Source organism: Acinonyx jubatus, chromosome B4, assembly GCF_027475565.1.
Source record: "Acinonyx jubatus isolate Ajub_Pintada_27869175 chromosome B4, VMU_Ajub_asm_v1.0, whole genome shotgun sequence".
NCBI classification, from domain to species: domain Eukaryota; kingdom Metazoa; phylum Chordata; class Mammalia; order Carnivora; family Felidae; genus Acinonyx; species Acinonyx jubatus.
Window position 1 is genome coordinate 115,144,618 of NC_069387.1, and position 22,908 is coordinate 115,167,525.

General features: G+C 34.9%; 1 protein-coding gene across 5 annotated transcripts in view; it reads right to left on the reverse strand.

Moving 5' to 3' along the window:
- Positions 1-6,167: 6,167 nt before the first annotated feature.
- Positions 6,168-22,908, reverse strand: part of CDK17 (cyclin dependent kinase 17) — a 106,982-nt gene continuing 90,241 nt past the window's right edge. For 3 of the 5 annotated variants that reach the window (XM_027071045.2, XM_027071046.2, XM_027071047.2), the window contains exons 7-17: positions 22,222-22,336; positions 21,154-21,248; positions 20,846-20,908; positions 19,738-19,861; positions 14,965-15,085; positions 14,269-14,366; positions 13,503-13,608; positions 10,839-10,881; positions 9,763-9,853; positions 8,378-8,455; positions 6,168-7,851 (exon numbers count right to left, since the gene is read on the reverse strand). In XM_027071045.2, the coding sequence (XP_026926846.1) occupies positions 7,814-7,851; positions 8,378-8,455; positions 9,763-9,853; positions 10,839-10,881; positions 13,503-13,608; positions 14,269-14,366; positions 14,965-15,085; positions 19,738-19,861; positions 20,846-20,908; positions 21,154-21,248; positions 22,222-22,336 (972 nt within the window). In that variant the 3' untranslated portion in view covers positions 6,168-7,813. Of the gene's footprint in view, positions 8,456-9,762; positions 9,854-10,838; positions 10,882-13,502; positions 13,609-14,268; positions 14,367-14,964; positions 15,086-19,737; positions 19,862-20,845; positions 20,909-21,153; positions 21,249-22,221; positions 22,337-22,908 lie in introns of all 5 variants that reach the window. The other 2 variants (XM_015070491.3, XM_053226629.1) reach the window with 2 other exon arrangements.

Genomic DNA, 22,908 nt, shown 5'->3' on the forward strand with positions numbered 1-22,908 from the left:
GCAAGGAGGCAAGTGGGTTGGTTTACTTCCATTTACTTGGAACGATCCAAATTTTGCTTTTCTATACGGGTAAGAGCTGAAAAATAAGTCTTGGCCTCTAGCCTCAAATATGATACATCAAAACATGCTATTGTATATATAATCTGCTTCAAAGAGATATTTAATGAAACAAACAATTATTGAGGTTGAATTGGTGAGAGTTGGGGAGGAGAATGGGTTTGAAAAGTGGTCCCCTCATCTTTTAAATCTTAAGGTTTACCAATCATTCTACATTGAAAGATAGGGTAGGTGATGAGGAAGGGAAAAAAACAAATGATCATTTCTTTTAGCTGCAACTAATATCATACTCAATGGTAACTGAAAGTGTTTTCCCCTAACATAAAGAACAAGGATACTCTCTGTTGCCAATTCTACTTCAACACCGTACCGAAAGTCCTAACCAAAGTTAATTAGGCAAGAAAAATAAATCCAAATTATACAGGATCTCTATTCATAGAAGACATTGTCTTACATGTAGAAAACCTTAAAGAACCCACACAAAAAAGTTAATAATGTCAGCAAAATTATAGGACACAAAATCAACAAAACAAAAATCATTTGTATTTCTACGCACTAGCAAATGAAAAATTCAGAAAATAATTCTGTCTACAATAACATCAAAAAGAATAGAATACTTAGGAATAAAATTCATCAAGGAGGCACAAGACTTATATACTGAAAAACTACAAAACATTGCTAAAAGAAATTAAAGACATCCTGCATTTATGGACTGAAAGATTTAATATTAAGATCACAGAACTCCCAAATTAATCTAGAGTCAATCAATGCAATTCCTATCACAATCCCAATGGCGTATTTCCTCAGAAATAGAAAAATCCCATCCTAAAATTTATATGGAATTTCAAGGGACCCTGAATAGCCAAAACAACCTTGAAAAAAAAAGAACAAAGTTGGGGGACTCACTTCTTGATTTCAAAATTTACAAAGCTACAATCAATCAAAACACTGGTACTGGCCAAAAGAGATACAGACCAGTAAAACAGAATAAACTCTCACATTTATGGCCAACTGACTTAACAAGGGTGCCAAGACCATTTAATGGGAAAAGGATAGTCTTTTTAACAAACAGTGCAGGGAAAACTAGACATTCACATGCAAAAGAATGAAGTTAGATCCAAACTTCACACTACATACAAAAATTAACTCAAAGCCCTAAATGTAAGCATTAAAACTATAAGAATATTAAAACAGAGGAAAACATTCATGATCTTAAATTTGGCAGTAGTGTCTTACATATATCACCAAGAGCAGAAAAAGAAAAAAAAAAAAAGATACACTGAACTTCTTTAAAATGAGAAGTCCTGGGATTCCTGGGTAGCTCTGTCAGTTTAGCATCTGACTCTTGATTTCAGCTCAGGTCATGATCTCATGCTTTGTGGGTTCAAGCCCTGCATCGAGCTCTGCACTGACGAGAAGCCTGCTTGGGACTCTCTCTGCCCCTCCCCCACGTGCTTGTGCGAGTACATTCTCTTTCAAAAATGAACTCTAAAAAAAATAAAAAGTCTGTGTATCAAAAGGATGCTTTCAAGAAAGTAAAAAACCCACAGCACAGAAGAAAATAACTGCTAATCGTATCTCTAATGAGTCTAATGTCTAGAATATATAAAGAACTACACAGCTTTAGGACCCAACTCACCACCATCAACAACACAATTTCAAAATGGGTAATAGACTTGAATAGAGTTTTCTCCAAAGCAAATATACAAATGGCCAATAAGGACATGAAGAGATGCGCAACATCCTTACTCGTTCAGGAAATGCAAATCAAAAAAGCACAATAAGATACCAAGTCATACGTACTATAATGAATATAATAATTTGTTTAAAAAAGGAACAGAAGTGTTGGTAAAAATGAGCAATTAGAACTCTTATATATTACTATTAGGAATGTAAAATGGTACAGTCATCATGGAAAATTGTTTGATGGTTCCTCAAAAAGGTAAATATAGATTATGCATGACCCAACAATTCCACACCTAGGTATTTAAGCTCAAAGAAATGAAAACAAGGACCCAAACATATGCTGGTACACCCATACTCAGGACAGCATTATTCAGAAAAGCCAAAAAAATGGGGAAAAGTCAGTGTGAAATCAACAGATGAATGTTTAAACAAAATGCTGCATATTCACAGAATATTATTCAGATATGAAGAGAAATAACATTGTGATACATGGTACAACATGGATAAAACTTGAAAACATCATCTTAAGTGAATGAAATACGACACAAAAGGGTGAATGTGGTATAACTCAATGTATATGAAATATCTACAAAGGCAAATTCAGACACAAAAAGTACAGGCATACCATGGGTGGAAAGGCATGTAACTCTTGATCTCAGGGTTGTGTGAGCCCCATGTTGAGTGCAGAGATGACTTAAGTAAATAAAAAAGGAAAGTACAGGCATACCTTGGAGATACTGCAAGTTCAGTTCCAGTCTGTTGTAATAAAGCAAATACCATAATAAAGTGCATCAAGTGAATTTTTTGGTTTCCCAGTACATATAAAAATTATGTATAGGGGCACCTGGGTGGCTCAGTTAAGCCTCTGACTCTTGATTTTGGCTCAGGTCATGATCCCATGGCTCATGAATTTGAGCCCCGCATCGGGCTCTGCATCATCAGTGCAGATTCTCTCTCTCTCTCCCCCCTTCTCTCTCTGCCCCCTCCCCTGCTTGCACGCTATCTCACTCTCTCAAAATAAACTTAAAAAAAAAAATTATGTTTACGCTATACTGTAGTCTATTAAGTTGTACAATAGCATTATGTCTAAAAAAACAGTGTGCATAGACTTTTGTTAAAAAATACTTTATTGCTAAAAAACTGCTCACCAGCATCTGAGTGAACTTTCAGTGTGTCATAGTCATTTCACCAGTGGAGGGTCCTGCCCAACTGTTGATGGCTCCTGACTGATCAGGGTGGTGGTTGCTAAAGGCGGGGGGGAGACTGTGTTGACTTTTTTTTTTTTAATTTTTATTTATTTTTGAGAGAGAGAGAGAGAGAGAGAGAGAGAGAGACAGACTGTGAGTAGGGGAGGGGCAGAGAGAGAGGGAGACAGAGAATCTGAAGCAGGCTCCAGGCTCCGAGCTGTCAGCACAGAGCCCGATGCAGGGCTTGAACTCACGGACTGTGAGATCATGACCTGACCTGAAGTCGGACACTTAACCGACTGTGCCATCCAGGTGCCCCCCCTCCCTGCCCTTCTTTTAGACTGTGGCAATTTCTTAAAATAAGACAACAACAGAGTCTACTGAAACGATGGGGTCTCTTCCTTTCATGTCGTTTGATAGAATTTTACCCACAGAACTTCTGTCAAAGCTGGAGTCATCTTAAACCCTGATACTGTTTTATCAACTAAGTTTATGTGATATTCTAAATCTTCCGGTGTCATTTCAACAATCCTCACAGCATCTTCACTAGGAGTATATTCCATCTCAAGAAATCGCTTCCTTTGTTCATCCACAAGAAGTAACTTCCCATCATTAAAATTTTATCATGAAACTGCAGCAATTCAGTCACATCTTCAGGCTCCATTTCTAATTCTAGTTGTCTTGCTATTTCCACATTTGCAGCTGCCTCCTCCACTGAAGTTTTGGAATCAGCTTCTGCCAAACTCCTGTTGATATTTTGACCCCTCCCATGAATCACACACATGTTCTTAATGACACCTAGAATGGTGAATCTTTTCCAGAAGGTTTTCCATTTATTTTGGCCAAATCCATCAGAATCACTATCTATGGCAGCTATAGACTTACAAAATGTATTTTTAAGGAGTATGACCTGAAAGTCCAAATTACTCCTTGATCCATGGGCTGCAGAACTGATGTTAAGAGGCAAGAAAACAAGATTCACCTTGGTTGTATATCTCCATCAGAGCCCTTGGGTGACCAGGTGCATTTTCAGTGAACAATAATATCTTGAAAAATTTTTTTCTAAACAGGCTTAAAATATTCAGATCATGCTGTAAACAGATATGATGTCATCCAGGCTCTGTTGTTCCACTGACAGAACATAGGGAGAACAGATTTAGCCCAATTCTTAAGGGCCCTATGGTTTTCAGTATGGTCAATGAGCACGGCTTCAACTTAAAGTCATCAGCTGCATTAGTCTCTAATAAGAGAGTCAACCTAACTTTTGAAGCTTTGAAGCCAAGCACTACTACTTGTCCTTTTTAGCCAGGAGAGTCCTAGATGGCATCTTCTTCCAAGAGAAGGCTGCTGTGCCTACATTGAAAATCTGTTTAACATAGCCATCCCCATTAATTACCTTGCTAGTTCTTTTGGATAACTTGCTGCCACTTCTACATCAGCACCTGCTGCTTCATCTTGCACTTGTACGTTATGGAGACAGCTTCTTTTCTTAAACCTCATGAACCAACCTCCCTTAGCTTCAAATTGTTCTTCTGCAGCTTCTTCACCTTTTTCAGCCTTCACAGAATTGAAGAGAGTTAGGACTTTGTTCTGGATTAAGCTTTGGTTTGAGGGAATGCCGTGGCTGATTTGATCTTCTACCCAGACCAATAAAACTTTCTCCATATCAGCAATAAGGCTGTTTCACTTTCTCATCATTTATGCGTTCACTGGAGTAGCTCTATTAATGTCCTTCAAGAGCTGTTCCTTTGCATTCACAACTTGGCTAACTGGACCAAGAGGCCTAGCTTTCAGCCTATGTTGGCTTTTGACATGCCTTCCTGATTAAGCTTAAATCATTTCAAAGCTTTTGATTTAAACTCAGAAATGTGTGACTCTTCTTTCACTTGAACACTTAGAGGCCACTGTAGGGTAATTAATTGTCCTAATTCCTGTACTGTTGTGTCTCAGGGAATAGGGAAGCCTGAGGAGAGGGAGAGAGATGGGGGAACAGCCTGTTGGTGGAGCAGTCGGAACACACAACATTTATCATTTATTAAAGTTCACTGTCTTACATGGGTGTGATTTGTGACACCCCAAAACAATTACAATGATAATATCAAGGATCACTAATCACAAATCACCATAATAAATATAATAAAACTTGAAATATTACAAGAATTACCAAATGTAGCACAGAGACATGGAGTGAGCAAATGCAGTTGGAAAAATGGCGCCCACAGACTTGCTCAATGCAGGGTTACGACAAACCTTCAATTCATTAAAAAAACACAGTATCTGCAAAGCACAATAAAGTGCAGTGCAGTAAAATGAGTTATGCCTACACATTAAAGGTTACGGGGGGCTGTGGGGAGGGGGAAATGGGGTGGTTGCTCTTAATGGGTATAGAATTTCTATTTGGAGAGATGAAAAATTATGGAAAAAGACAGTGTAAATGCTGTACAATATTCTAATCAATGCCACCAAATTGTATACTTACAATGGGTAAAAAAATGGCAAGATAAACCAGCCTCAACCTCACGAACTGTCCTGGGCCCAAATGACAAATTATTATAACATGTTAACAAGTAGTCTTTCAAATATAATAAAGCACCAGATAGAATGGAACGACTTCTACACACCTAGAGTGACATATTCAATGTGTGTTAATAGCATCATTTGGAAGGAAAACAAAAACGCATCCTCTCTTACCTTTAAAACCATGTCAGTTTAAGATGAATCATAAGTGTTCAAGGTTCAAAATCTCTACATTTCAATTCTCTTCATTGCAAAGTTTTCAGGATCTGAATGGTGGCGCTCAAGTATCAAAAAAAAAATACCAAATACCTTAATAAAATGAAGAAACATCCCTAGGACTTCCTAGGAAGAAGAATTTTATATAACTACTGGATATATTTTTTCATGTTTTATCTGCAAGAATATCAAACTTATGGATAAATATATAAAATTTGCAAAACATTTTTGTAACCTATAAAATGAAAAATGTGACAACTTTATAATTGAAGAGTGCTATCCTATAAAATTATGGTAGAGATTACTAAATGAACGGCCAACACAAATATAAATTAAATATCATTACTGACACAGTGAGACTTCATTCACTTAAAAATGAAACCTATAAAGGAAAACGATCCCGTTCTGCACAGCCTTCTTCCCCCAGAAAGAACGGTGACTCAACAAAACCACATTTTAACAACATGAAGATCTTGTTATTATAAATTTCAAAACAAAATGGAGGAATTTCCACATAATATTTATAACCTTCAAAGTACAATATTAATACATGTCTGTCAGTTAGAAATAACAGCAGTTTGTTAGGCTACAGGGTTTAACATAAAACCAATTTACAAATGTGAAAAGCAGTAGTGGTCCAATATTCACCATTACACATGAATCTGTTTCTTCCAGAAAATTTTTTTTAAAAATTAAAATTTCTGTCTCATGAAATATTAAAATAACACCCAAACATGCCACAATCACTATTCACAAATAAAGTTAAAATGAAATATACAAAAATTCACTTAATACTGTTAAATAACAATAAACTACAAGATTTCCTGAACAGAAATGGTAGGACCCCTGAATGTTTTACAGTGAATATCAGGAAAAAATTTAAGTTATGATTATTTTCATGATATATAAGCCAAAAATTTACATGACCATTTCAAAATATACCAATTAAGATTTGTAGTTTGTAAGATGCACTAAACAAATAGTCCTTAAAAGTTAACACAAATGCTTAAAACACTTACCAACACCAAGGCGTGTTTATGATGTTCAAAGAGATGCATAATTGAAACTGTAATATTTACTATCTCTGATAAACACATTAATACCTACAATGCTTTAAAACAATCCTCAGTTCTCCTTTCTGTCATTTGTATTTATCATGGCTCATTTCAAAGACATATTACAGCTTTTAGCTGATTCCAAGTGAATGGTATTGAAACACACGCATATAGACAGCCCCCAAATGAAATAAATGGCTCCCCCCAAAAGTATCATCCTTTCTAATAAAAGAACTATATTTAAAATGAAAACAAGACCTCACATATTTCACTGGACTTGTATGGTTTAGTTTTAACTAAATTAAAGCACAATGTAAAATAGGTAAGTGTATTAGTATACACATATCCAATAATATGCAGTAAATATTTCTAAAATGAGGCAAGGTAAAAATAAATAATTTTGGTGCTTTAAATTACTGGTATCTAATGTGAGATCCCCATGTCAGGTATTCACTTGCTTGAATCAACCTCTGCATCACATGCTTTCCTAAACATGATGTACTCATCAATTTTTTAGCTACTCTATTTGCTGATGTTCAATGAAAGATTATACAGCATGAACTTAGAGTGTTCAAGATGGCTCACTTATTTTACTGTTAAGCAAAGCTAAACTTACATTCCAGGAAACACTGCAGTTTAATTTTAAAAACAAACAAGAAATGCAGCAGTAAAACAATTCATGGGGAGAAACAGATGCATTCACATCTAATAAAGCCACTGCAACTTCTTCAGGCATTTAACTGTTGTGTTAAATAAACAGACAGTAGTTATTTAGCAGCAATGATTCCGCAATAAATAATGCACTGTGTTTCTCAGTCCTGCACAAAAATTGCAGCTACAGTTACATCAATAGCTGTAACCTACTGGCTCTAATGGCAGAGAAGACCTTAAAACCAACTGTACAAAAAAATTGTCACACTGTGACAACAAATATAAAAACAATCTGTAGGTCTGAAATAAAAAGACTCCACTGTGAAGAGGACAGTGTAGACAAACGGAGATTCCAAGTCCACCAAAAGAAATAATTGCCTTCAGATCTGAGTCCTTGATTGATAAGAAAGGCTGGGGGCTGGGCTTGAAACCATGTTATCAGACTTAAAAGAGCATGCTCTGTCTTCTGTTCTTCCCATGTCCTAAAATATAAAGTCATTTTATGAGGCAGTTCAAGGTTCAGTTTTATCCCACATACAGTATTTGGTGACTCTAGGAAGCTAATGTTCCCACCAGCAAAAACTAATCTTCCACGTAAGAGTGATCAGCACTGTCTGAAATGACCCTTTTGTTGATGGGGTCAGTCTACAGCTTCTATGCTTCGAAGTGATGAACCTGATGACTAGGGAAGCATAAGATGTGTCTTCTGCCTCAGGTACCAGGAATGGCGTGTGCAGTGATCAAGCCAGGCCACTTGTAAAAGGTCTTTGTGCCATCTGCAGCTTTCAGGATCCCTGACTTGACTGAGTCAGATTTCTCTCTGAAGAATTACTGAGCTGCCCACATCATACAGAAAAGTGAGTACGTGCAATGCTAAACATACAGTTGTGGAATGCACTGTACATTGGTTTTTACATCAATAATTTTACTGATCAATTTATAAACCAAAAACTTAGTTCCACGCAAAATTTCATGATCGACACGTGAAATGGTTTATGACAAACACACCTGTCTCTGGATAAGAAGAATTTCGAAAACCCGGGTCCTTTTGCAACTGAATCTCTTTCAAACTGAATATTGATACACCTAAAATGCACAGACAAAAACTATCAGGTAAAGGTCTGACATTATTAAAACAAATATAATCCAACTATCGACAGAATTGTTTAAAAATGTATACTGATTCAACATGAAACATTTATGCTACATTCACAAGGTTACAGCCTTGAACTATTTTTCCCCTTCGTCCCAATATTTTGAGTAGAAAACCAAACAAAATAATCTCCCCTCAGAACTTTTCCCCCACAATTCTGCTCTGAGTCACACTTCCACTATATGTTTCTCTTCGAGTATGTACATACAGAGAATATACACTGTCTATTTCTAGGACCTACTGGGGTTGGGGAGACCTAATCAAAAGGCATTACTTGGTTTTTATTCTCTCTGCCTTTACCTGTCTTCTTATGATGGCATGAAGGTATCAGGGCCTCAGACTATCTTCAGATTTTCAGAGAAAAATAAGAAATAGGTTTGTATAACCATAATTGCCTATCTCAAATTGCCAACCATAATTGCCTGATATTAACAATGAAATGTAAATATCATCTTAAAAACACTTGTAATTCTCTTTTCATTTCCAATCTTTCTTTTTCCAATCTCTTTCTCATTTCCAATCTCTGCCAGAGAGGTAGTCTTTCATTAAAAAATATCCAGTAAGCTCTAAGTTAAAAGTCTTAAGGATTCTTGATTCTGAACAGCAAATCTCAGTTCCTAAATATTCTAATTCTCCATTCACCTTACTCAGTTTTAAAGCAAAATGTTGAGGTAATTTTTAAAAAGGATCTTATAAGTAAGATGAAGCAGTCACCTCAGGCATGAGAAGTCAGCTCTTTTAGTGACTCACAATATGCACCACTGTCACAAGGATAGTAAAGTTAGAGTGACCACAGCAAAGAAAAATCATCTTTATATCCTGAAAACGAAATCTACTTTCACAAGGAAACAATCGTATGTTTTGGTTGTGCTCCATTACTCTTTGCCTGAAATCCATTTTTAGAAACTCTGAATCAAAGAAATCTAGATTGGGCCTAATGACAATGTCTATCATCAGATGGCATTTTCCAATTTAAGTCCAGTAAGATTAATAACCCATGTCTAAGTACTATTGATTTCTTACAAAGCAGTGGCAATGTGCTCAGTGTTAAAAGAAATAAATTAAAACATAGGCAAAGAGGACATACACCTCCCTTCAAGGAATTCTGATGTACTTACAAGAAGAGTTACAATTTTAGGCTTAAAAACCAACAATCTCTTCCCAAACCCCTAATTTACCACCCAGTCTCCTACCCTGGACAAATGAAAATGGGAGGAGGGGACTTCAGAATTTCTCTTACTTTCAGGTAAAGTATGTATTCTTGGTCCCAGACTTCGAAAGTACACATGCTTCATGGCCTCTTCTGCTGAAACCCGTTTCTTAGATTCGTACTGTGAAAAAGCGAAGAACTGCTTCATTAACTTTTTCTCTAAACATCATGAGGGGAGGCAGATTAGCATGTAGAGCTGATAAGATGATTTAATACAATGACTGTTTTTTAAGAACCTACTTGGATTACACCAGATATACTCTAATGTGAGTACTATTGCGATTATGTAGTAATGACTTTATCTAGTTCCAAATTTCCAAGATGAAGTTAAATCTTCACTTTTACAAAAACTTAGACTTCCCGTATTTTCTTAAGTGATGAAAAATTAAAATACCTGACCTTTGGTGTTACTTTTCCTCATGAACACGAAAGTATCACTGGAAATATACCCAATACTTTTATGAAAGATATTATTAAATTACCTACTGGATACCCATTTCCCTTTGTTCCTTGATGAGATAACCTAAATTTGTATAAGGTGTCCATGCTTCCAAGTCCAACAGACCAACATGAACCATGACTATTCTAAGTTTAGGCTAATTATGATAATCTTGCTCCCCAATTCCCACCCTGTCTTACAATTAATGTTCTGGCCAACGAGACTTATGAAGAAGCCTTGAAGGGGTTTCTGGAAAAGCCTTTGCTTTCCAGATACAAGAGGACTATTATGGCTGACACCCTTATCCTCTCTCTTCTTCCTGCTTTGAATAGAAGATATGAATGGTATTTGCAGGTGCAGCAGCCTGTAAGGCAGTAAGTATAAGGAAAAGAAAGAGAACAAAAATTACAGACAACATGCCCTTGACATAGTTTTGGTGCCAGAAGGTGACAACCTCAGACCATTCTAGGGCACAAGAGACCCAGACACATTAAGTGAAACCATTATTTATTATTATTATTTTATCTAAGCATATGATTTAAGCATGCCAGATACTACCATAAGTAATCTTATTTAATGGTCATGACAGATATTTAAGGGAGGTATTCCTGATCCCATTCTACAGATGAAGAAACTGAGGCTTAACAATTACAAAGATGTAACTTACCTGAAGAAATTTTGTTATCAACTCGATTCCTTCAGAGTCTAACCTAAAACAACAAAAAAGTGGCAATTTATTCTTTTATCTTAGCTGACAGTAACTTTTCAAATAAAACTATTTTCGAAGTGTTTTAATCTACAAACATTAAGTGCTCTACAATAACCACTCTTTTTGCTTTCAAAAGACTCAAAAGTGCTACACTTAAGACTTATCTTGCCACTTGTTCAAGAAGAAAACAGAAAAAACTAGGTTCCAATTCAAATTTTCCATAATGAAGAACAAATCAGATTACTAAAGATTTTTTTTAAAAAGCACTATTCTGTCTCAAAGTAATCTCTATTATCAGGATAGCTTAAGTAAAGTGTATCATTTTCATAGTGTTCTACGAAAGGCAAGCTACAAAAGCATCATTTTCTTATTATATAGGTTAAAAAAGAAACAAGTGACCCCAAAATGTGTCACTGTGGTTCACAATAAACACAGATGACTCATTCAACATATTTTTACACAACAGTCTACTAAGAACTAGGTACTAGAAGCTATGAAGTTCAATTTATTTTTTTGAGACAGGGAGAGTGCGAGGCAGAAAACACCTGTAAATCAGGGAGAGACAGAGAGAGAATCCCAAGCAGGCACCATTCTGTCAGGGTAGAGCCCAATGTGGGACTTGAACTCAAGAATCATGAGATGGTGACCTGAGCTGAAATCCAGAGTTGGGACGCTGAACCAACTAAGCCACCGAGGCACGCCTATAAAGTTCAACTGCCTCAATAACATCATAAAACTTAATTAAAAGTTAGAGCTACACATGTAGAATTTAAGAAACAAAACAGGTGAACATAGGTGAAGAGAAAAAAAACTAAGGGAGGCAAACCCTAAGAGACTCTTAACTATAGAGAACAAACTGAGGGTTGCTGGTGGGGAGGTAGTTGGGGAATGGACTAAATAGGTGATGGGCATTAAGGAGGGCACCTGTTGTCATGAGCACTGGGTGTTGTATGTACATGATGAATCACTAAATTCTATGCTTGAAACCAGTATTACCCTATATTTTTACTGGAATTTAAATAAAAACTTAAATAAATCAATACGTGAAAAATAAAAAAAAAATTAGAGCTACAAAACCAATGAAGTTGTCGATAAAGACAGATAATTATAGTGATGATATTCATATAATGAGCAGTAGAGGGTTTGGGGACTATCTTAATGGGATAATCTCTTGATCAGAAACCATAGGTTCTATTTTGCACTGCCTTTCACTGGCAATATATTTTCCCCAAGTGCTCTTAATGGGTTCCATGGATGCTATGGCCTAGACATTTTCCAGACTCTTCTAATCCTTTGTAGTTTGCCATTCTGACAGATATCCAGAGCTCCTTGGGCACAAACTAGGGGTTAAGGTCATGGAGAACCTGCTTTAAAGAAGAGCTTCAACTTTCTGCACTGGACATTACAATAGAAGCAACGTATAAATTACAAAAACAGGATTTATGCTACTCAGAAGGAAGAGACACACAAAAAAAGCCCCGCACATATTATTCTTCCTAAGAAAGTCTACTTAGAATGGTATTAGTTGCTATAGTAACAATAAGAACATCAATTCACATAAGTACTTTAAAAATATTTTTGGTATCTGAATTTGTTTTTCTACTCTCTCTAGCTTGAGAACAAATGGAATTAGAGCAAGTATGTTGTACTGTCAGCAATGAGAATGGCTTTGATTAAAATAGACATTGACCTTATTTGGTACCTGGGTGTACTCTTTGATTTTTCTAAGGAAAGATGAAAAAATATAGTCAAAGGGGTTATTCTCTCCTACATACTGAAAATTTAATAATTCCATAAATAAAAATTTCTGACTGACATTTTAATGGGGGTTTTAAATGGATCTGGGGATAGATCTGAGAAGAAATTTTAATGAAATGGCCAAAATTTAGGATATAAGGGTCAGAAAGAGTTTACATTCCTCAAATACAAGTTAGGTCATTAACACTGGCCAAATACTGACAGGTCATCTTGTGTCCGAGTCAAGATTTTACTTATAACACTTCCTTAGGTTTTTTTAAGTAAATATAGAATAATCCCATACAAAGCAAAACAGAAGTTTCATCATGGTCTTCATGGTATTGAAAAAGATATTAACCAATGTCTTCTTTCTAAGAAACGAAATAACCTACATAAACTATAGAATTCTAATACAGTTGCTTTTATATTCATTTTATTTATAGCTCAATTCTGTGATTTACATATCTTGATCTCTGAATTATAAAATTAATCTGACACAAGGGAGGAAGAAATTCAATTAAATTAGATTCTAAAATATTTAAGAACTGTATGTATTATATGTATTTTTTCCTAAACCCATCTGTGGCTAATGCTTTAAGAGAAGGGAAAGAATCAAGTGGGTTTTCCACCCTTTAACGTAAAGAAAAAGAGGGGCGCCTAGGTGGCTCAGTCGGTTACACGTCTGACTTCGGCTCAGGTCATGATCTCACTGCTCCTGAGTTCGAGCCCTGTGTGGGGCTCTGTGCTGACAGCTCAGAGCCTGGAGCCTGCTTCGGATTCTGTGTCTCCCTCTCTCTCTGCCCCTCCTCTACTCAACGCCTGGTCTCTCTCTCTCTCTCTAAAATAAACACTAAAAACAAAAGAAAAAAGAAAAAGAAAAAATACCTGGGTGCATGGTTAATGAGAGGCTGTGGTTTGTATTTTGGAAAGTTGTAGTTCTTGAACTCATCATTTGAAGAAACACCCGGCCAAGTTTCCTGAGATGGTGTTCCTGAATTAAAAAAAAAAAGTATTTATAAATATATAAAAATGTGTGTGTGTGTGTATATATATATATATATATGTGTATATATATGCAAATATATATAAATAAGGACAAATGAGAAAGTGTCTTAAAGAACACTTTATATTTAGTAGATGATTTGACTATTTCAACTGAAAGCAAAATGACAGAAACAGTAAACACATATGGACCTTTTTTTGGACTATGCAATGATGCCATAAAAATGATGCCACCTAAATGACATCTAACCTACAGATATTTCCTAATAATACGCCAAAGGTCAATTTTCAGTAATATTTTTCTCTGTTCTTCCACAAAATTTTTATTGCAAAGGCAGAACTCAGTAAATGAAAAGAAGTTACCTAGAAGGCTCTATCTTTATAATTACGCTAATTATAATTCTTTTTTTATTTTAATCAGTAGTGGTTTTCTTAAACTTTTAAGTAACCTCTACACTCATTGTGGGGCTCCAACTCCTTACCTGGATATCAAGGGTCACAAATCCTACACTGAGACAGCCAGGCACCCCAACTAATTATAATTTTTGTAACAGCTCTTTGTTAGTCTCAGTACCACATTTTAAAATATGTAGTCTTATCCAGCTAGTCAATTGCAGGTAACAAATTACTGGGAAAATATTTCTATTACCTAGCAGTCGGAAAATTAAGTGCAGTTCATCTTCCACAGTTGATCCTGGAAATAGAGGTCTTCCAGAAGCCATTTCAAAGAAAATGCAACCAACACCCCTTTAAAATATATCATAAAAAAATGAGCAATCAATCCATTTACATATTAAGAAGCACAATTATCTTTTCCTTAAGATTGCCTTTCTGGAGAATTTTGTATTAGCCTGATGGAAAACCTCCTGCACATATTTTTTTCAGCTCCAACTGATTTGTTAACATTTATCTTATTTGTCTCAACTTCCATCTTGCCGTATCCATTGCTCCATGACCCTTAAAATGTCCAACTCTCCTCTGCACGTCCCTTGAAGAATAACACTAACAATAGCTAATAGTGATTGAATGCTTATTATGTCTTAGGTAGCAGGTAGCAGAGATAGGGAGAAACAAATGATCAGAGATGGGTTTTTTGTTGTTGTTTTTTTATCTGAGAGACAGATAAAACCATGAGATCATGACCTGAGCCAAAATCAAGAGTCAGGTGCTTAACTGACTGAGCCACCCAGGCACCCCTCATGTGTTAGAACTCTTTAATTGTTGCTTATATTGTGGCTCTTTAAAATAATATCCTCTTATAAGTCAGATATCTATCAGTATGCCCTGTACCAATGGCTATATTCTTTCAAAATTATAAATGGCAATAACATGTGCATATATTTACCACATGTCAATCTGTGTTGAGTACTCTGAGGAACCAAGAAGCACATCAGGCGGCCGGTACCACAGTGTGACGACTTCATTTGAGTAGGTCTTTGTGGGAACTGACTTGGCTCTGGCTAGCCCTTCACGGGGAAAAGAAAACAATTAAGAAATGGCTGTAACAGATTCCCCAGCCCATAGCCTCACCATGACTCCAGTCACAAGGATGTCCAAGATAGCTGCTACTCTGTAGTTTCTCGAAATTTAACAAAATCAGTTTTAAGAATTTTTCTTGAGTGTGAATAGTCTTGGGTCAGCAAATCCTTATGTAATTAATAACAATTCCACAATCAGAGCCTATGCTTGCTTTTATGAATGTGAAGGCATCTGATAATCTGATGGGTTAATCTAAACTTAAGATACTTTTCTTCTATGAATCATGATGCCAAAATTATTTCCAAGCCGAACTTAAAATTAACACAAAACAGGTCAATGACACAGAGATAAACAGTTTTACCTTTTAGGCTTTTGTTACTTTTTTAAACCCAAGTCCAATTTTCATTTGCTATACCAACCTTCGTTTTCTTGGAATAAATTACACTGCTGCTGTGTACCTTAAGTTATATATAAGGACAGTTTTAAGTAAGATGGACCACGCTGCCTTTGGATATTATTAATTAATGTATTAGATTATTAACTAATGTAAATGTCATTCCTTTCCAATTTAAAGTGGAATTCACTGATTATTGAGAAACAAAGGCAAGAGTTCACAACTTTATCCCTTGAGCCACTGGCACGAGAGTTGTTTTTACTTCTCTAAGCCTCCAAATTCTAATAATTTTAAGAAGCAACTTTAAAAGATAGCTGAAGAAATATAAACTCATTCTAACATATAGTTTATTTCAAATAACTCATTTATGTATAACTTTATATATTCGATTAAAACATTAAATAAGAAAAATGGAATTCAAACAAAAGGAATTCAACACTTTAGTAAACTAGATAAAGTCACTCAAATAAAAGTAGAAATTTTAATAATTAGGCAGCACTCATACTATTTTTGTTTAGTACAACAGCTAAAGGGTGTAATTGGAACAATGTTGACACTATCTTATTTAATTACCAGTCTTATTCTACCAATCCAGCTTTGTAAAGTAAGTTCAACAAATAATTTTCCTACCAACTTTGTAATTAGCAAGATGGGGGCAACTTTCTAATTTCTCTTCCTGATATTCATAGTGGGTTATTTAGGGGCAAAGGACAGGGCTACAAGTTTGTTTATTCTATATCCTGTATGTATAGCATCAAAGCAACTGCAAGTTATAGTTTCCTCAATACCTTACTCTCCTGCTCCTGAGAGAATTCTGAACTGGGGTGCTTGTTCAAATAGTCTCCTGGTTCACAATTAGAATTTCAGTAATGGCATGAAATGAAATCATCTCTTCCAAACCAAGTTAACTGTGATATGATATAATTATACAAGCCATTTTCTACTACTAATGAAATGTTTGTCTGTATTAGTACATTCTACACCTGAATTTCATCCATCACAGGAAAAGGGATAGAATTTTCATAGAGATCACAAACAATTTACAAAAAAATACAAATACTCGGGGTGCCTGGGTGGCTCAGTCAGCTAAGCATCTGACTTTGGCTCAGGTCATGATATCGCCATTCCTGAGTTCAAGCCGTGTCAGGCTCTGTGCTGACAGCTCAGAGCCTGGAGCCTGTTTCAGATTCTGTGTCTCCTTTTCATTCTCTGCCCCTCCTCCACTCACACTCTGTCTCTCTCTCAAAAATAATAAACATTAAATAAATTAAAAAAAACAAAAACAAAACAATACTCAAAGTTGTATGACCCTCCTTCACTTGCAGTCCTGAAGGATATTTACTACTTGACCAACAAAAAATAAGTAACTAAAAGCAGAGACAAAATTGACTGTACTACCTCATGGAATAATCAGAATTTCTTACTGACCTGCGAAAAGATATAATTTACTTGGTCTGCTTTGTTAGAAGCAAGATTTAAAGCACTCTCCCCAAAAAGTAAGTTTTTGATGGCCTTTGCCATTTTTTTTTTTTTTTTTTTTTTTGCATTTATAATAGCCAAACAGGGTTTCTCTATCACTGCTATTCGTTTTGGGATGAAGGAACAAGGAGCAGTAAATGCACTTTGGCCAAAAAAAGAATGAAAGAGAGAGAAAATAACAATTATAAGGAAAGCAACAACAAAACTGTGCCCGAGACTATATAATCTATGTGAGCATATACGAATAATTTGTAATTTCTTATTTAAACACATGTGACCTACCCATTTCCTTTTTAAGGAAGTAAAAACAAATACCAATCTACTTTCAAACAAACAACAAAGTGTTAAATGAGTAAAAGCATAGGAATTTCCTGAACAAACTCACCACTTAGTGAATTTTTAATCTTTTGTTAACAAAGCAATACTTGAGAGACTTAAAATTGTCAAATTTAATGCAATACTCCAAAAGTAAAACTACTATAATCACTTACAAAAAATGATAAATGCTAATTATGAAAACTGCACTGGCTTTTTATTACTTTTTTTTTTAATTTTTTTAATGTTTATTTATTTTTGAGAGAGAGACAGAGCACAAGCAGGGGAGGGGCAGAGAGAGAGGGACAAGGAATCTGAAGCAGACTCCAGGCTCTGAGCTGTCAGCACAGAGCCTCACATGGGGCTCGAACTCACAAACTGTGAGATCATGACCTGAGCTGAAGTCAGATGCCTAACTGAGCCACCCCTGCACCCTTGCACAGGATTTTTAAAACCAAATTCTATTAGAGTACTGAAACTCTCAAAATGTAGAATATTAAAAAAAAAAAATCAAAAATCAAAACAAGAAAGCTATTATACAAAGTTTCTCTAATATAACAAAGTTTACTTCCTAGAAGCATAAAGCGTATGTAATTTCATTAAAACTGATTAGCTAAACAGAGAGAGATAAACAGCTATTATTTAAGCAATAATTAATTAGTTAATAAGCATATAAATAAGTACAAAGTCATGGTGACAGGCATATTAAAGAACCCTTTTTCAGAAGTGGCATTTAAACTCTTTAGTCTCAGGACTCTTTTTATTATACTTTAAAATTATTGAAGACCCAAAGAGCTTTTATTTATATAGATTATATTTATTGATATTTGCCATGTTAGAAAAACTGAGAAAATTTAAAACGTATTCATTTAAAAACACCATTCATTATATATTAAACATGAATTTTTATGAAAAAGATCTTTTTCTACAGGAAAATAAAAATTAGTACAAATGGCCTTGTTTTATATTTTTGTAGTCTATTTTAAATTTTTTAAATGTTTATTTTTGAGACAGAATGTGAGTAGGGAAGGGGCAGAGAGAGAGGGAGACACAGAATCTGAAGTAGGCTCCAGGCTCTGAGCTGTCAGCACAGAATCTGACGCTGGCCTCGAACCCATGAGCTGTGAGATCATGACCTGAGCCGAAGTTGGATGTTTAACCAACTGAGCCACCCAGGAGCCCCTGTAGTCTATTTTAAAAGAAGACTCTTAGATGCTCACATCTGCTTTTATATTCAATCTGTTGTGATATGTTGCTTTGTTTGAAGTATATGAAGAGAACCAGATCTCACACAGAAATGAAGTTGAAAAGAGGAAGAACATTTAAAAAGCCTTTCTGAAAACTGCATATTCTTCTTTGATACTGAATCAGATTTAGTTTCTTAAAGATTAGATGGTAACTGAAATCATATTAGTAAACTTCTCATACTCGTTACATTAAAATTCATTGGTCTGTCTTCCACTATAAGTGGATCTTTTTACCCATGCATGATTTTATAATATCATGTAAGTATTAGTCAGCTGGAATATATTGATTCCCTAAGTTATACAGATATTCCAAATATTTACATATTTCTTTAGCATATCAAAAAATATTTCTTAATGTCACCACTGATCTCTCATCAGCAATAAAGTCTTTAAGTATCAGAAAAATATCAAGCTCAATGTGGCAGGTCCAAATTTCCAACATCTAATTTTTGCTTTAAAACTCAAACCTTCCCATTGGCAAGAAATACGATAGGCTCACTTCATTTCAAAAGAAACACCTGCCAAATATGTAAGTCTGAGTGCCCATACTTTGTCAGTCATTTTTCTCAAGTAAAAATGGTGTTCCTTGAAAAAAAGGGTTAGTTCAGTTTGCATTCAAATAGTCACACAAGCACTATTCCTTGAGATACAGTATTTCCACATACAACAAACATGTTTTATGTATACTTATCATTTCATCACATAAAATACTACAAGACATGTAAAGTTGGAGATTTAATAAAGTTAATACATTTTACTGCTTCATCAAACACCTTTTTATATAGAATTGACACTTTTTTCCTACAAGCGTATACTGGTGAAGAACACAATGACTAGTAAGTACAATCAGGTGCCACTGCCTTGATTTAAACTAAGGCATTAGCAGCTCTACTCCTTACTGCTTTTAGATTATCACTGCAAATACTGACACAGTGGAAAAGGCAAGTAACAATATGATTTTGATGACAGATACTTTTGGAGATGCCCTGGAAGGGTGTCAAGATGGGTCCACACCTGAGAACCCAGGCCTTTTAGCATTCGTGAACATAACTCACCCACCTAAGTTTTGTCAAATATCTTACTCCGTGGGCTACAGAGAAAATTTCCAAACTCACATAAAAGCAATCACACAGTGTCAACAGTTGTTCTTATCAATTTAACCACCTGGATAGAACTATTTATAAATATCTCATATATTCCATACCAAAATCTGCTAGCTTTAATTCTCCTTTTTCATTAATGAGTAGGTTCTGTGGTTTCAAGTCTCGGTGCAATACCTTTCTTCTGTGGCAATATGCCAAACCACGTAGAATTTGGTACAAAAACAGCTACAGAAACAAATAAACAGAAATTAGTCTTACAAATAATAAGATATACTTTGGTAAGCATGCTGTGGTAAACAAAAAACAGGCTTAGGATAGTCAAAGAAAAAAAATGCATCCTTAAGTACAAAGCCTTTCCTTATGTAGTTTTCTGAATTTTATAATTTATTATTCTATTTGAAGCATCTATTTTCCAGTCTGACAATTTCTATGAAAATAAATATTACAAATAAAGTGAAATGAAGCTTTGTCCCCATAGTAATCATCCATTTGTTATAGAAAATGATTTAAAATAAAAAATATATATAAAATATATCCTCATTAGCTTACAGGCCTACTAAGCCTTATAGGTTGATTATGATATTCTGGCAAAACAACTAACCAACCTCTACCCATCCACCAAAAATACCTGATCTGGGACAGTGTCTTTAAAATAAGGCAATGGAATTGGTGGTTTTATAAAAATTCTGAGGTGTCAGAGAGAATGGTGCTGCATAGCCCTGGCAAATTACGTGCTATAAAAATAACCTAAACCAGCTTCTATCACCCACCCTCTGGGTACTTTACTTTCTGCACCTCCTACTCAGCCTTCAAAATCTGCTATGATTCAGAAAAGGGAATTAGCACAGTAGAGCTCTGAATGATTGTCTGAAAAAAGCAATTCCTAGATTTTGGTGGAAAAAAGGATGTGGAACACAGAAGGTCTTCAATTCTCTGGAGTTGACAAAGAAGAGTCTCAAGTTCAGAGGATCTAAGAATATACCCTTGGTTTACTTGTAGGTAGAAAACACAGCATTAGAACATCAAGAATAAGTCAGTGCAGGAGGGGAAAAACAGCCCAAAGAAATTCCAAGCAGCAGTCTCCACACACTACATATTTATGTTTTGAAAACTCTAAAATTATGATTTCTATATATTCCTGTTACTTTCTATGTTTGGAAAATCTAAGGGCTATTTAAACAAAACTTAAAATGACACACTAAAGCATACCTTTACATTGTGCATACTCATGATGTTTCCACAGTCATCCATGTACTGTTTTAGATCTTTATCCTAAAAAAATATAGTGCTTTACTATGTGACACATACTTCCCAGAAGGCATGAATGATTTACTTAATAGTATTTAATTTTTAAAAGTGTTTTTTTTTTTTTTGAGTAAAGATATTATTGAATGTACAACACATAATTTAATTAAATACTGATAATTAAACAATAATGCCCTGGAACTGTTAAAACACTCAATTTCCTATGTTTTATTACAGCAAAAGTAAATACTGAATTTTTGTTAAATGCTTACCAGATATTCAAATACCAGAGTCAAAGATTTATCTGTGTGAACAATGTCATGTAAGGTTACTATATTTGCATGTTTTAGATCCTTTAACAGTGAAACTGGAAAACAGAAAAGAAAGTCAATTATTCAGTCTGCAGTAGCCAGACTATAAAAACCTGAAGTATAACACATGAACTGATTGAGTTTAAGATTCTCTTAAGTGTAGAACAATAATTCACCAAGAGGACCTGTAGTACAAACTTTAATAGAATTCAGTTTTTTCTTTTCTTTTATGGTTTTGAGTGTGATATTTTTAATATTTAAAATTGTCCTCCATATTACAATAATATTCTCCATAACTGTTTTTTTCTCAAATACTAACTTACTGAGACTTCTAAGATCTAGATATAGTTGAAGGTACCAGTTGTTTTCCTTCCAAATTGCTAATCGGTTTCTTCAAGCCATTTTCTGGATTATCTTTTTAAAGATACAGAACTTTTTTTACTTTTTTTTCTTTTAATGTTTATTGATATAGAGAGAGAGAGAGCATGAGAGCAAGACCATGCACACGAGCAAGGGAGGGGCAGAGAGAATCCCAAGCAGGCTCCATGCTGTCAGTGCAGAGCCCAACGCAGGGTTCGACCTCACAAACCATGACATTGTGACCCGAGCTGAAACCAAGAGTTGGAAGCTTAACCGACCCACCCAGGCCCCCCTAGATAATTAACCTTTTTAAAAAAAATGGTATCATACTATTTACATTCGGTATATACTAATTTATAGTTGCTTTTTCCCATAGATAGTATATAACATTTCCCAATGTCAAATATTTACCTATGACCATAATTTTTAGTGACTTCATAGTATTTCACCATAAGCTATACAATAATATAATTATGTTAAATAATTTGCCTTTATTAAAGTATCAGCTTTTTTAAGGTCTAAATATATCTCCCAGTCATCTACTATTTCTATATCTGAGCTCTTTTTACTTATAAAAAATGAACTCTTAGTATGCAGCTTTGGTTTTAAACCTATATAAATTCTATGTAAACTCCCTTATACATTTTGTTCACAAAGATCAAATTTTACCTTCTCTTATAGCTGTGCAGGGTGCACCTTCTTCATGTTCCAACCGGATCTCTTTTAACGCCACCAAATTCTCTGTCAATTTACTTCTTCCTTTATATACTGTTGCATATGTACCCTATAAAATATATTTTGGAAAGACACATCAAAATATCATTAAGAGTCTATCTATAGAATCTATACAATAAAGAGACCTAATTAAATTCCTAATTTGTAAGCGTATGTTAAAGTCCATTTTGTAGGGAAAACTCTACAATGATTAGTATTGGTTGTTTTTTTTATAGCTAAGAGGACTTTCACTACTATCTGCAGAGCCTCCATATTCTTATAACCCTATGGAGTGCCTCAAAATATGAAAACATACGGAGAATATTTAATTTACTTTTTGTACTTTGTATAGATTAACAACTGGATCAGTAGCTTCAGAATCCAAGGCACTCTATGTGTAATGGTATGTGGACTGGAGGCAATTAACTGAGCATATTAACTGAAAATTGAAAATGTACTAACACATTGTTAAATTAGAAAAATTTTATTGGTTCTCAGACTTACCAGAATTTTTATACATTCACTCTCCCTTAAAGAACAAATATATTCTATGGATTTCTTCTATCATAGCCCTCAAACTCTCTTAAGGCTTCCTGATTAGCTAATTCCATTATTTCTGGCTTGCCCTTTCTCACCCTGGGA